The sequence below is a fragment of the Rhodnius prolixus genome, unplaced genomic scaffold (assembly GCF_049639745.1).
Source record: "Rhodnius prolixus isolate KJV_2025 unplaced genomic scaffold, Rpr scaffold_2, whole genome shotgun sequence".
Lineage (NCBI taxonomy): Eukaryota > Metazoa > Arthropoda > Insecta > Hemiptera > Reduviidae > Rhodnius > Rhodnius prolixus.
The window spans coordinates 14,045,434-14,056,426 of NW_027411592.1; the positions used below are offsets into that span (position 1 = coordinate 14,045,434).

A 10,993-nucleotide genomic window follows, 5' to 3' on the forward strand; every position below is an offset into this window, starting at 1 on the left:
GACTTTTCTTGAATACAGTTATTTATTTTTTTTATGATCTCTACAGGGAGTTAAATTTATGTACGAGTGTGTGACCGGCCAAAGAATAGAAGATGCTTTTGGCTGCATTATGGCTGATGAGATGGGACTTGGTAAAACTTTGCAATGTATAACATTGATGTGGACTCTGCTACGTCAAAGTCCGGAAGCTAAACCAACGATAGATAAAGCAATAATCGTAGCTCCAAGCTCTTTAGTCAAGGTAAGAGTTTATATGTTAAAATTAAATGAACTGTAAAAGCATGGTGGTAAAATTGATATATATATATTTACTTTACTACAACTGCTACTATATGTATTGTAGAGCTGACGTGCCAAGATGCGTATTCTACTCAACGTTTATAAGTCATTCCTTGGTTCTTAATAATTTCTATTAGTTATTTCTTGCTTTCCAATTAAAAATATAAAACTTATTATTTTTAACTATAGGTAATAACTTCTGATTTCATTGGTGTTGGTTACCCTTTCATTACCTAGCCTTTTTCTCTCATTACCGATATTGGGTGCGTTCCACTTGGCGACCACAACGACCAAAATATACTTTCAGGCGTTCCACTTGGCGACCGCGGTCGTTGTGGTCGTGGCGAAAACGTCACTAATGACGTCATTATTTTCGCCCACACAACGACCACAACGCCCCATCTATAGAGCTGGGTCGAAGTGGGCGTTCAGAGTTGGCGCAATTTTTAAAACAAAATATGGCGACCGAAAAAATTATCTCATGTAAATGAAAGTATTATTTCATGTAAATAATAGAATGTGTTTCTCGAAAGTCTCCAAAAAATAAATAAATAAATAATTACTTATCCCTTTACACACTAAATCACTGAATAACACAAAATCATTTACCTGAAATAACTTTTAAATTCTTCATTTGAATAAAGATCAATTACTCTGATAGCTAATAATACGTGGCCTAAGTTTTCGCTTTTTATCATTGCGATTTTGTAAAATTACATTCCACTCTAATCGGAACTAGATAAAGAACTTTCTAAAGCATTATTAATAAATATCCAACTGTTGCCACAAAAGACATTTTAATTTTATTTAAACGTAAATTTTATAAATACTCCACTAAAATGTAATATAAAAAATTGAATTATATATATTCTTTTAATATAAGTCAACTTTACCAATAATTAATAAAGTTTATTATAACTGCTTATAAATGGGGTTTAAATTAAAAAATAACCTCTTCAAGCTTCTAACTTATTTTCGAGGCCGCCATATGCAATGTTTACATGAACGGTTAAAACGCCCACAGTCCGTTCCACTTGGGTTTTCGATCGCAACGCTCACAAGCAAGTGGAACGGCCAAAATCGCGGTCGTGGTCGTGGTCGTTGTGGTCGCCAAGTGGAACGCACCCATTGCGTTGTAAGAGGCTACTTGGAACAAAAAATTTGGTCATACGCATAAGAGACTAGTGCACTTAATACTGAGCTTACTTGTTCTTATTCTATGTAAAATTATCATTCTAGAAATCAAAATAGACATTTTATTAAAACGATTCTTAGTAAAATTTGGATGTACTATGGATGAACGAGATGTATGTAACCCCCCCCCCTTTCGAAATAGTATGGGATTAAGATCTTTAATGCCTTAGAGTTAAAATCAGATACACCTGTTTTTTTTAATGATGAGGAAAAACTTTACAAAGATAGTGCAAATCTGTTTTGAATTAATCTTCAGTTTTATCTTTTGCATTAGCAGTATATTTGGGAAGTATATTTATTTTCCTTCTTATTTTATGCTACAAGTTCAGGATGATAAATTAAAAATTCTAGCTACCCGAAAATTTACCGAAGTTACAATCGTCAGACTACTTGTCAATGTGTGGAATTTAGCTAAGTTTATGGAATAGCTAGCCAACAGACAGATTTAAAATTTCACAAAGATCCACTAACGGAATATGGTCCCTTTAAAAAGAAGAAATCCATACATAACATTCTATCTCTTTAGTTTATTTGTGTCCATTCCAATGAACGTGTTGTAAACTCCACCAAAATCGCTGTTTCGTCCCTCTAAAGGCCACTAAACCATCAGATGAACAATTGTCATCAGTGCTTATAACTGTCCGGTAGGTCAGTTTTATAAGGGTTGGTCGACAAAAACTGCACGAATGTAAAATAAGATGTAAAGATATTTAAAAATTCGGATTTATTATAAAATAGTAAATTTTTGAAATAGAATTTTGAAAATAGTAGTAAAAGAAGGTCGACGTTGAGCAACAATAGATTTTTGTTTTGCTATGCTGCTACTCAGTACCTAACTAAAGAAGAATCAGTTGTAATTTAACCAACTGGTTGAAAAAATATGAGGAGGAAAAACACCTCACATATCTACATTGAACTTGTTCAAATTCCTCTCTCTCATGCTAATAAAATGTGTTTGACAAAACAGAGAAAGTACACTACAGTGCTAGAAGAGAAAATAACTATTCAAAAATAGTAATAATTAGCAAAAAATAAAATAAAACAAAAACCAGAATTTGTTGATTTGTTCTTTAATATGAAATCTAATTGAAATTTATATATATGAAAACAAGGATAACAAAATTAATTATTAATTTAAAAAAATAAATTAATTAATGAATCAATGGTGAGCATCGGTGAAGAGCGCAAACATAACCTGTTGGACATTCGTGCTTGAAGAAATTTTCTGGTTCACTACTTTCATTTATTTCATCACAGTAACTGAATGGTTCTGTAATAAATTAAATTTTTAAAATCAGGAAAATTCGTTCATTTTTAATACGGTTAAAATTAAAAGTTAAATATAGTATGAACACTTTGAAAGGGCGTGCAGTAGTTGACTCTGGCTGCGATTACAACATTGGTACAGTGCAGCATCAAAGCTTGTCTACCCCAATCAGAAAACTTGGCTTGCGAGTGGATTGCGCTAACTGTGACATTCCGAACAATGAAGAACACACGGGAGCAGCACAATCTCAACTAGATGTATATTTACTGAACGGTTCGGCAGGATCAATATTAGCACCACGACCAGAAAGAAACTGTTATACAGAAGCGAGAAGACGACGTGAAGAAAAGAATTAAAACCATTGGAGAAATGGTCTAGCCGATAAGCTCGAACTAACCAGTCCGGAGCAAGCATCCGTTAAAAATGAAATATGAATATTCATAATCACTTCCACCAAGTGGGGTAATGGAAACTGATCTGTCCCTTCTGATGCAAGAGTTAAATGGTGATTACATTTTTGTGTCTCAGCCATAGAGTGTGAACTTATTAAAATGCTTCAACTTGAGAGCGAAGCAAATTATAATGTACGATTATGTTAGCAGAAATGCCATCAATGGCGTAGGGAAAAAAATTCCCGGAAATTAATGGAGTAATCAGATCAGTTTCATCACGAAATTAATTTTGCATTAATTTACTTCAGCACGCCAGTTTCGATGCATATATTTTTCAAATACTGATGCAATCAAATATTGAATTTAGAATTTATGGTATCTGAAAGGTTTTTCAAGCACATCTAATAAAAGAAGTAAATTTATTTAAATAGTTGGTTTACGATGTAAAAAAACTATCACACAAAAATTGCAGATTAATAATGTTAAATAAAAGTTATTGTAAACGTTGCCTTACTGATATATGATACACAAGTTGAACAGCATCCACAACGAGATGATCTAGGAATAAAGTGTCCATTACAAGTTTCTTCAGTCAATTCCACAGGGCACTTCACGATTTGACAGTAATTATTCGTGCAAACCAATGCCTGTGTTGCCTCTAATGCCATCATCAACACAATTACTATGCTTACTTTATTCCTGAAATTGAATAAAAGAATTATATTTACGCTTTTAAATATGTATATATATACGTATATATCCCATGACGAGGATTCAATGAGATGTCCTGAGCGTCGAACAGAAATCTTTCTTCATAAAACGGCGCTTCTTGGCCTCAGTCAACTATTACAACGTGTAATAATGCAAAATTTTAATTTTAAGTTATAGTTATATTCTTTATACTTGAGCGTACAAGTATAAAGAAAATTGTTATAGCTATTTTCTAAAAAAAATTAAAAAACTGCAAAACTCTATTTGTCAAGATTCACTGAATTAAATTTTATAAAGAAGTTAATTGGTCAACTTATTTTATCTTATACAAAGTCTAATTATCGAACATTGAACTGAATGGAGTTTGTTCACTTCTCAAACATTGTAATCTACTTAAACAAGTGGCATTGTCTTGCCCAAAATTAAAAGAAAACTGTGTAATTAGTTCAATGCTTTAATTTTAGGCAGGTCTAGCTATCGTATTAATCAAAAGTAGAATAATTTAAAAACTTACCTCATTTTATTTAACTGCTATTTGTTGGTATACTGTAGGAGACTTTTTCCCTACACAGTTCAAGACTGTTATATATGATTTCTTATCTCTGTTTCAAACAATAAGTGCCAAATAGACAATGGTCATTTTTAAAGTACATATTTTATAGTTATGATTAAAATAGAGGTATTTTTTGTTTATGCGTATTATTTTAATGATTTAAGGCGCGTCAACATCTAAGGTTATTGGCGCCCGGAGCTTTTTTCAGTGCACTGCCGGCCTCCGGACAGTGTTCTCTCCTTACAGACAACACTGTCCATCACCGGACAGTGAGCTGTAAGAAGCTCCTAGGAAGAGAAAATCTAAGGGTCAGCAGCTGGATTCGAACGTGGGACCTCCGCGTGGGAGTCCAGTATGCTAACCTCATAGCTAATCCCTTCCCTATTTATGCGTATTATTTCAGTATTTCATTTGGTAGCCTGTATTTTCGTGTTTCCCATCTGCAGTTTGTAATTTATACTTAGGGTATGAACTGTTCAAGAGATATAGGGATTCTGTTCGGAACTTGAGACTTAATACTGGATTCGTGAGAATTATCGAGGGTGTCAGAGTATCGCTCAGAGCTAAAGAAAGTATACTGCAAAACATAGAGTGTAGAGGGTTTGTTAAAAAAAAGAAGTTGATGAAGTTATAAAACTGTGACATAACATTTTTTTTCTGAGTGCTCGACTTCTTAAAGAAAGGAAACAATGTAAAAAGTTTTTTTGAATAAACCTATAGATTAATATACAGCTGACTAGAGTTACGTGCTCCGCCCATTTTGTTTTTAAAGTTAGAATTTTGGAATATATTTTTAAAAGCATGCGTGCTTTGTAAAATATGCGATATTAATTAGCACTGCATACCTAACCTCATTTTCAAGAGTGCCTATATGCTGTAATAATTGGACATTTTGTTATGTTCAGTTGAGTACAGTTCATCGACCCAACCCATGATAAATTTGCAGCGATGAATAGGGAGGGACTTATATTGTGTAATATCAAGTCAAAATTGAATTGTCATTAAATTGATAAACTATTCTAGCAATGACTTTATAAATGGTATTTGTTGATTAGACACTGTAATTGATTAAAAAACTTACCTCATGTTGTGAATCAGTGTTTCAAGAGTATGACCTGACTTGTGCAGAACGGTGGGCTTATTAATTATTAAAGTTTTTTTTTTTTTAGAGGGTTCTCAGTCTAGTGTCTAAATTGATTACCTGCGTTTAACAAGTTGGACGATAAGAATCTAATTTTTATTATTATTATGTTTTTTTCATAAGAATTCTAGTATCAATTAATTTTGGTTTTTGTGCATCTTTCTGTTCAGCGCTTTATTGTTATCTATTTATGTTATTCTCGAAATCCTTGGGCTCAAATACTTCGGGGCGACTTAGGTTATGTAAGTTATTCTCGGTATCCTTGGGCTAACAAGTCAGATTGTGATAATTTTTATCAAGCTCTTTGCTAATTTTTTTCTTAACTCTTTATCCAAGATGTTCCATGATGTGAAGTAGCTAAGACAAATATTTCCTTATTAATCAAGTCGCCTCTTTAAGTTTACGAACAGAACATATTACTGACTGTGTCTATTTACATAATCGAATTTTCTTAAAATTTTGAATTAATTCTAAAGCAATAGTTTTGATCAATATTATATATGTTCACTTATTCCACTCTAACAAAGCAGTAGTATGAGTGAAGTAATATATCAGTGTGTAATGTATATAACGCAGGAAATGTATTAGAACAATTTAGGCTTTAAGAAAATAGATAATTTATTTAGTTAGAAAAAAAAAATTAATTATCAAGTTATTATGTTTTTAATAATCTATTAATTAATATATTTTTATTGGAGTGCATTTATCGTTAACGCATGAATATTCTGGTAAACATTTGTGCTGATAAAAACTTACTGGTCCCCTGATATTTTCTAAGAGTGAGCTGCAACATCCGTATGGTTCTATTAAAAAAAAAAATCATAATGTAGAAATTACAAGTTACATTACATTCATAAAATTCTGAATAATAATATATCTACTAAGAATATTGAGACTTATTTTTGTTCAGTAATTCTTGTAAGTCCTTTCAAATTTCGTTAAGATCATTTGAGTAACGTTTACAATACTCTCGGAGCCCCATAAAACGAAAAGATACAATAAAAATTGGCAGCCATAAATATTTGTAGAATTACTCAAGATTAACAAAAACCGTCGATGCGTTAATGTGTTTAAAAAATCAATAAAATAATAAAACTTATGCGCCACGGTAGCCGAGCGGTTGGGGCGAGGCCAGCAGTGCTAAAATGTATTAAAACTGTCCGGTAGGACAGTTGTATAAGGGTTGATCAAAAACTGCACGAAAAAGCGTAACGTTGAAAAACACCCAACTTTGATAATATTTTTTCTCTTTTTCTATATAAGATAAAATTCACAAATTTTCTTTAAAATAAAGGGCAAACCCTCCTTTATGACTGAAATTTTTTTGCAACAACCCAGATGTAATAGGTTTCAAGAAAAAAGTTGCCGAAAAGAGCAAAAACAGCTTTTTCAAAAAATGTTGTTGTTCTTCTTCTTCTTCTTCTTGTTACCTTTTTTGTAAACTGCGTAGCGCCTAAACGCGATAACCGATTTTCATGAATGAGGTGTCATTCGATTCGGAATTTTATGTAGATGTGCCTTTTGGGGGTCTCGACGCTGTACATCGAATAGGAGAGGAGTTAGTCCCATATATGTGAGGCCCCTCCTAAATTATTATTACTAACCTTAACAAAAACTTACAGTTTAAAATGTTAAGTATAAGGATTCATTAAACGCCAAAAGGTACACAAATTGGTGTTTAATCAACCCTTACACTTAACATTTTAAACTGTAAGTTTTTATTAAGGAGATTGTGGTACTGGGTTTGATTCTTAGTCGAGGCCGTGGATTTTATTTATTGTTTAATAAGTATGTTTCCTATTTGCCTCCGTACACGAAACCTGTCGCTGAAAAAATAGGCATTACTTTACTTTGTTTTAATCTGTTCAATTGTAGGTCACCGAGAACCTACGTGGAAACTGATGCTCCTTAAATTCAGAACTTTGGTTACAAATTTGATTTAAATAATATATTCAGGCATTGGAAGCCACATGAGTTTTTGAAAATTCATTTTAGAAATCAAAATTAATTAGAGAATAAAGTGCATTTTAGGTCCTAACGACATCTCTTTCCCCGAGAAACCGGTGTTCCAAATTGCTTTTATTGAAGTAATAAGTTGATTCAATGGATTCTCATTGTGCTAGAAAATTATTAAAATTCTTGTTGAGATATTAAATTGGTTTAAAAGAGTAAAAGTATTCCAAAATGCTTTAATGTGATACTAAATTATTCAAAGAAGAAAAAAGTCATACTACTAGGGTTAAAAAAGGATTACATTTCTCTGAGAAAGATCATTTTAGGATGATTTTGAGATTTCTTTCTTACGGAAGAGAACATTAATTTCAGGAGTTTTGCAGCGACACCTTCAACAAAATATTTTAAAGGCAACGAACGTTAAATAAATTTTTTTGTAAGTTAAAAAAATAAGCATATCAATCCTGAATGAAATAATTTCTCTCATTAAGAGAAACTATTATAATCGTTTCAAAATTTTCGAAATTAAGACTTAACGGAATATTTGTTTTAAGGTACACAGAGGAAGAATAAATATTTTTTATCGTGGGGACAATCTGAATATCTAAAAAAGGAATGGTCGGATAATGTTCAAACTCATGATTACGATTTGGCACCCAGTCGCCTACTCTAAGGATTTGGCTGAAATCCGTCAACCGTAAGTGAGAATCAAATGTTGCAATTTTGTCAGAAATAGTGCTTATGATTTTTGTTTTAATTCGCTTAGGTAAAGTTTACGATTAAAATTCCGTTATTTTATTTATTTATTTATTTTTTTTACATACATTCTTTAAATAATTTGTTTTCTGGGGTTTCTGGTAATTACAATGGCATTATCTGAGGTTTTAAGTTTTGTTTTACAGATTTGGTTTCAATTTTCTTTATAATATGGAACAAAAATTTGATACATATATATCCTGAAAATTTTTCCAGTAAAAGGTGGCTGACTTTTTTACACTCTTTTTCTTATCTGCAAAAGAAGCTATTGTGTTCTCCTCGCCTATTCCCTCGAATTTCATTGAGAGAAACGAAGGATTTGAAGACAATTTAGCTATTTACTTTCCAAGTAGTATTTTTTATGAGAAAGTAGTGTGTGAGTATTTACGCCAGATATTTTAAGCTGCATTAAAGAAATTTATTTACCATTTTTAATGATAAAAAATGTGAAACCCTCTGTTTAGATTTCTATTAATCATGATTGATGTCTTAGAAAGTAACGCGATTTTTCTTATTCAACCTCGAATTATTTACTTAGATTAAAGTTCGAGTATACGAATATTGTGATAAAGCGTGATTAATTAGAACGTAGAAAAGGCATTCTAAAAAGAGAAATTAGAAAATACTTTTTATATATTTAATTTTATGGAATTAACAACACTAACAACAAAAATTTATACTATTACATTTTCATTGTTGAAAATTCAAAATTGCATTTTTAATAGAAACATTCGCGAAATGATTGAAGTTATGTCAAATTTGTTAAAAATAATTTTCTAGCTTCTGTTATTAAATAATTTAGTATTATATTTATAATTAAGTATTTCTGTGTGTAATTATTGAAGCGCGGGGTTGACATAGATATAGAGTAATACTCCCGGAAAACAACTTCAGAAAGATAAAAGTAATGAACAGTACAATTATGTGTGCACATTAAAAATCCAAAATGTATTACTATCATACCTAATATGTTTTCAATTTTAAAAAATATTTACATGTGAAATTTTCGAAAGGGGTTTCAAGGGCTCCCTAAGTTCGAAAAACCTGCTTTTGCAAATTGTTCTTTCTTGTGCTTGTTTACAGCTCGTACGATTTTCTTTAAACTTCTAATACTTATTACGTTCATTCATTCATTTTGATCTACATTGATTATGTGTATGTACTATTATTAATTTTCGAAATTATGCACTCTTAAAAACTTACCTATGTATGTAACGCATGTTGGACAACAACCACAGGTTGAAGAGTTAGGAATTAGTTGACCACCACAATTTTCTTTTGTCAGATCTTGTGGACAATCCACTGATGTGCAGAAATCTTGTGTACAAGCAAAGTTTTCAAAAATTTCGATGGCATTTGTCGTTATGACGACGATTAATAAAATTTTTAGAGTCCTGAAAGATTATTTCAAAGGGAAAAAATAATAAATTAACACTCTTAGAAAATATAATTAATAATGTGTTATTAACCATTAAAGAGGTGTCCGGACCAGAGGTAAAAGTTAATACACGTTATTTATAATTTTATGGTCGGTATGTTTTTTGTTAAACTGACAAGTTTTATCATTTGTCTCGAATTTAAACTCTACCTGCAGGTAGTGTTTCAAAAATTTTAAAAGAGAAAAGTCAACCTGATCTGATCTAAAATCCTCCAGCATTATTAGTACAACCACCTTTTCAGCCATTTCGTATCGTACTTCGTTCAGTGAAATCTATTTTTTCGCTTTCTCCTGAGAATTATTTTTCTGGGAATTTAAATCTTTTTGTCATTTCAATGTATTGTACCGTTTGCGGTCTGTACAATGACTGAATATTAAGTAGGTACCAAAATATCAAGTTAAAAGACAAAATCTGTAAGTACAAACTTATTGGCTGTTTTATAGCGGTTAACTTGTAAAAATTGAAAGATATTAGTGTAAAATGGTTTTATATTTAATAACTGGAGGTATTTGAATACATTTCATTTTATCGTCCAAGAACGGATAAATTAGTAACAGATAAATTCGTACTACTTACTCTTTAAATTGAAAAATACTGAAATAAAACTGGATCATAATTAACAATTCTTATAAATGATTTCAAAATTATTATTTGTTAATCAGCCAAGGAAATTGTATAATAACTTACTCCATATGGTGAAAACTGATATTACTGTCTTATACGAGCTAGAACTGAATTGTAAAGTATTATAGTTAGTCTTATCTTTTGGTGTATTAGTGAATGGAATTTTTGCTCTAACATTTTTTTTTTTATTATTATTTTTAATAACTTATTTAATTTTTACTGCACTTCTTCTGTAGAGGGAGTTTTAAGGTTACCTTTGTTAAATAAGTAGTTAACAAGTTTGAATGTTGAGTGAATTTGCGGTTTTCTTTACTAAAGAATTTGCTGTTTTATTACTAATTAAAATGTTACAGTTGAAATTTAATTTTATTAAAAAATAACTTATATTTTATGATATTTTAGTTAATTAAAATTAGTGACGAAGTACGATGCTAAATAAATAACACTGCGATATTGTAGCCACGCGTGCTTTTGAACTAAAATGTTTAATCCACGTTAAACGTGTCACCAGTTAGAACATTCATTCTGATTAAAAGTGATTCAAAGAGTAAATAAAATGTAGGATTTTAGTTGACAATTATCGAATCACCATTTTTATGCTTCAAGATTGTAAAAGCATTATAATATAATATGTGATTAGTTGCCGTTTATTGAATCACTCATTTAAGATTGGAACGATCTTGA

At 31.0% G+C, this 10,993-nt stretch overlaps 3 protein-coding genes across 11 annotated transcripts in view; 1 reads left to right on the forward strand and 2 right to left on the reverse strand.

The window, feature by feature from the left end:
* okr (DNA repair and recombination protein RAD54-like okr) overlaps positions 1 to 10,993 on the forward strand; it is a 37,876-nt gene that overhangs the window by 7,178 nt on the left and 19,705 nt on the right. For 6 of the 7 annotated variants that reach the window (XR_012455299.1, XM_074118035.1, XM_074118034.1 and 3 more), the window contains one exon: positions 47 to 241. Coding sequence is in view for 5 of the 7 variants with exons in the window: in XM_074118035.1 (XP_073974136.1) it covers positions 47 to 241 (195 nt within the window). In the remaining 2 variants the exon portion in view is untranslated. Of the gene's footprint in view, positions 1 to 46; positions 242 to 8,044; positions 8,188 to 10,993 lie in introns of all 7 variants that reach the window. The other variant, XR_012455301.1, reaches the window with a different exon arrangement.
* On the reverse strand, positions 2,593 to 4,495 carry LOC141449043 (uncharacterized). The gene is made up of 3 exons (XM_074118070.1): positions 4,358 to 4,495; positions 3,647 to 3,831; positions 2,593 to 2,743 (listed from the first exon to the last, which is right to left on the reverse strand). The coding sequence occupies exons 1-3, from the start codon at positions 4,360 to 4,362 to the stop codon at positions 2,625 to 2,627; spliced, it is 309 nt and encodes a 102-aa protein (XP_073974171.1). The 5' UTR covers positions 4,363 to 4,495; the 3' UTR covers positions 2,593 to 2,624.
* On the reverse strand, positions 4,357 to 10,902 carry LOC141449041 (uncharacterized). 3 transcript variants are annotated; one of them, XM_074118068.1, is made up of 4 exons: positions 10,262 to 10,902; positions 9,450 to 9,640; positions 6,294 to 6,340; positions 4,357 to 4,445 (listed from the first exon to the last, which is right to left on the reverse strand). In XM_074118068.1, exons 1-4 carry the CDS (start codon positions 10,297 to 10,299, stop codon positions 4,440 to 4,442), a joined length of 282 nt encoding a protein of 93 aa, XP_073974169.1. In that variant the 5' UTR covers positions 10,300 to 10,902; the 3' UTR covers positions 4,357 to 4,439. The 3 variants fall into 3 exon arrangements, with proteins under 3 accessions (XP_073974169.1, XP_073974168.1, XP_073974166.1); XM_074118067.1 differs by lacking the exon at positions 4,357 to 4,445 and having other exon boundaries at positions 6,057 to 6,340; positions 10,373 to 10,902; XM_074118065.1 differs by lacking the exon at positions 4,357 to 4,445 and having other exon boundaries at positions 6,057 to 6,340.

Bases quoted from the DNA above. Each gene is read 5' to 3' on its own strand.
- LOC141449043 (XM_074118070.1), bottom strand. The intron at 2,744-3,646 runs GTAAGGCAACGT...AATTTATTACAG, and splicing joins AACTTGTGTATCATATATCA to AACCATTCAGTTACTGTGAT.
- LOC141449041 (XM_074118065.1), bottom strand. From the start codon at position 10,299: ATGATCCAGTTTTATTTCAGTATTTTTCAATTTAAAGA. The intron at 9,641-10,261 runs GTAAGTAGTACG...ATAATCTTTCAG, and splicing joins AGTATTTTTCAATTTAAAGA to GACTCTAAAAATTTTATTAA. The intron at 6,341-9,449 runs GTAAGTTTTTAA...TTTTTTTAATAG, and splicing joins AACATGCGTTACATACATAG to AACCATACGGATGTTGCAGC.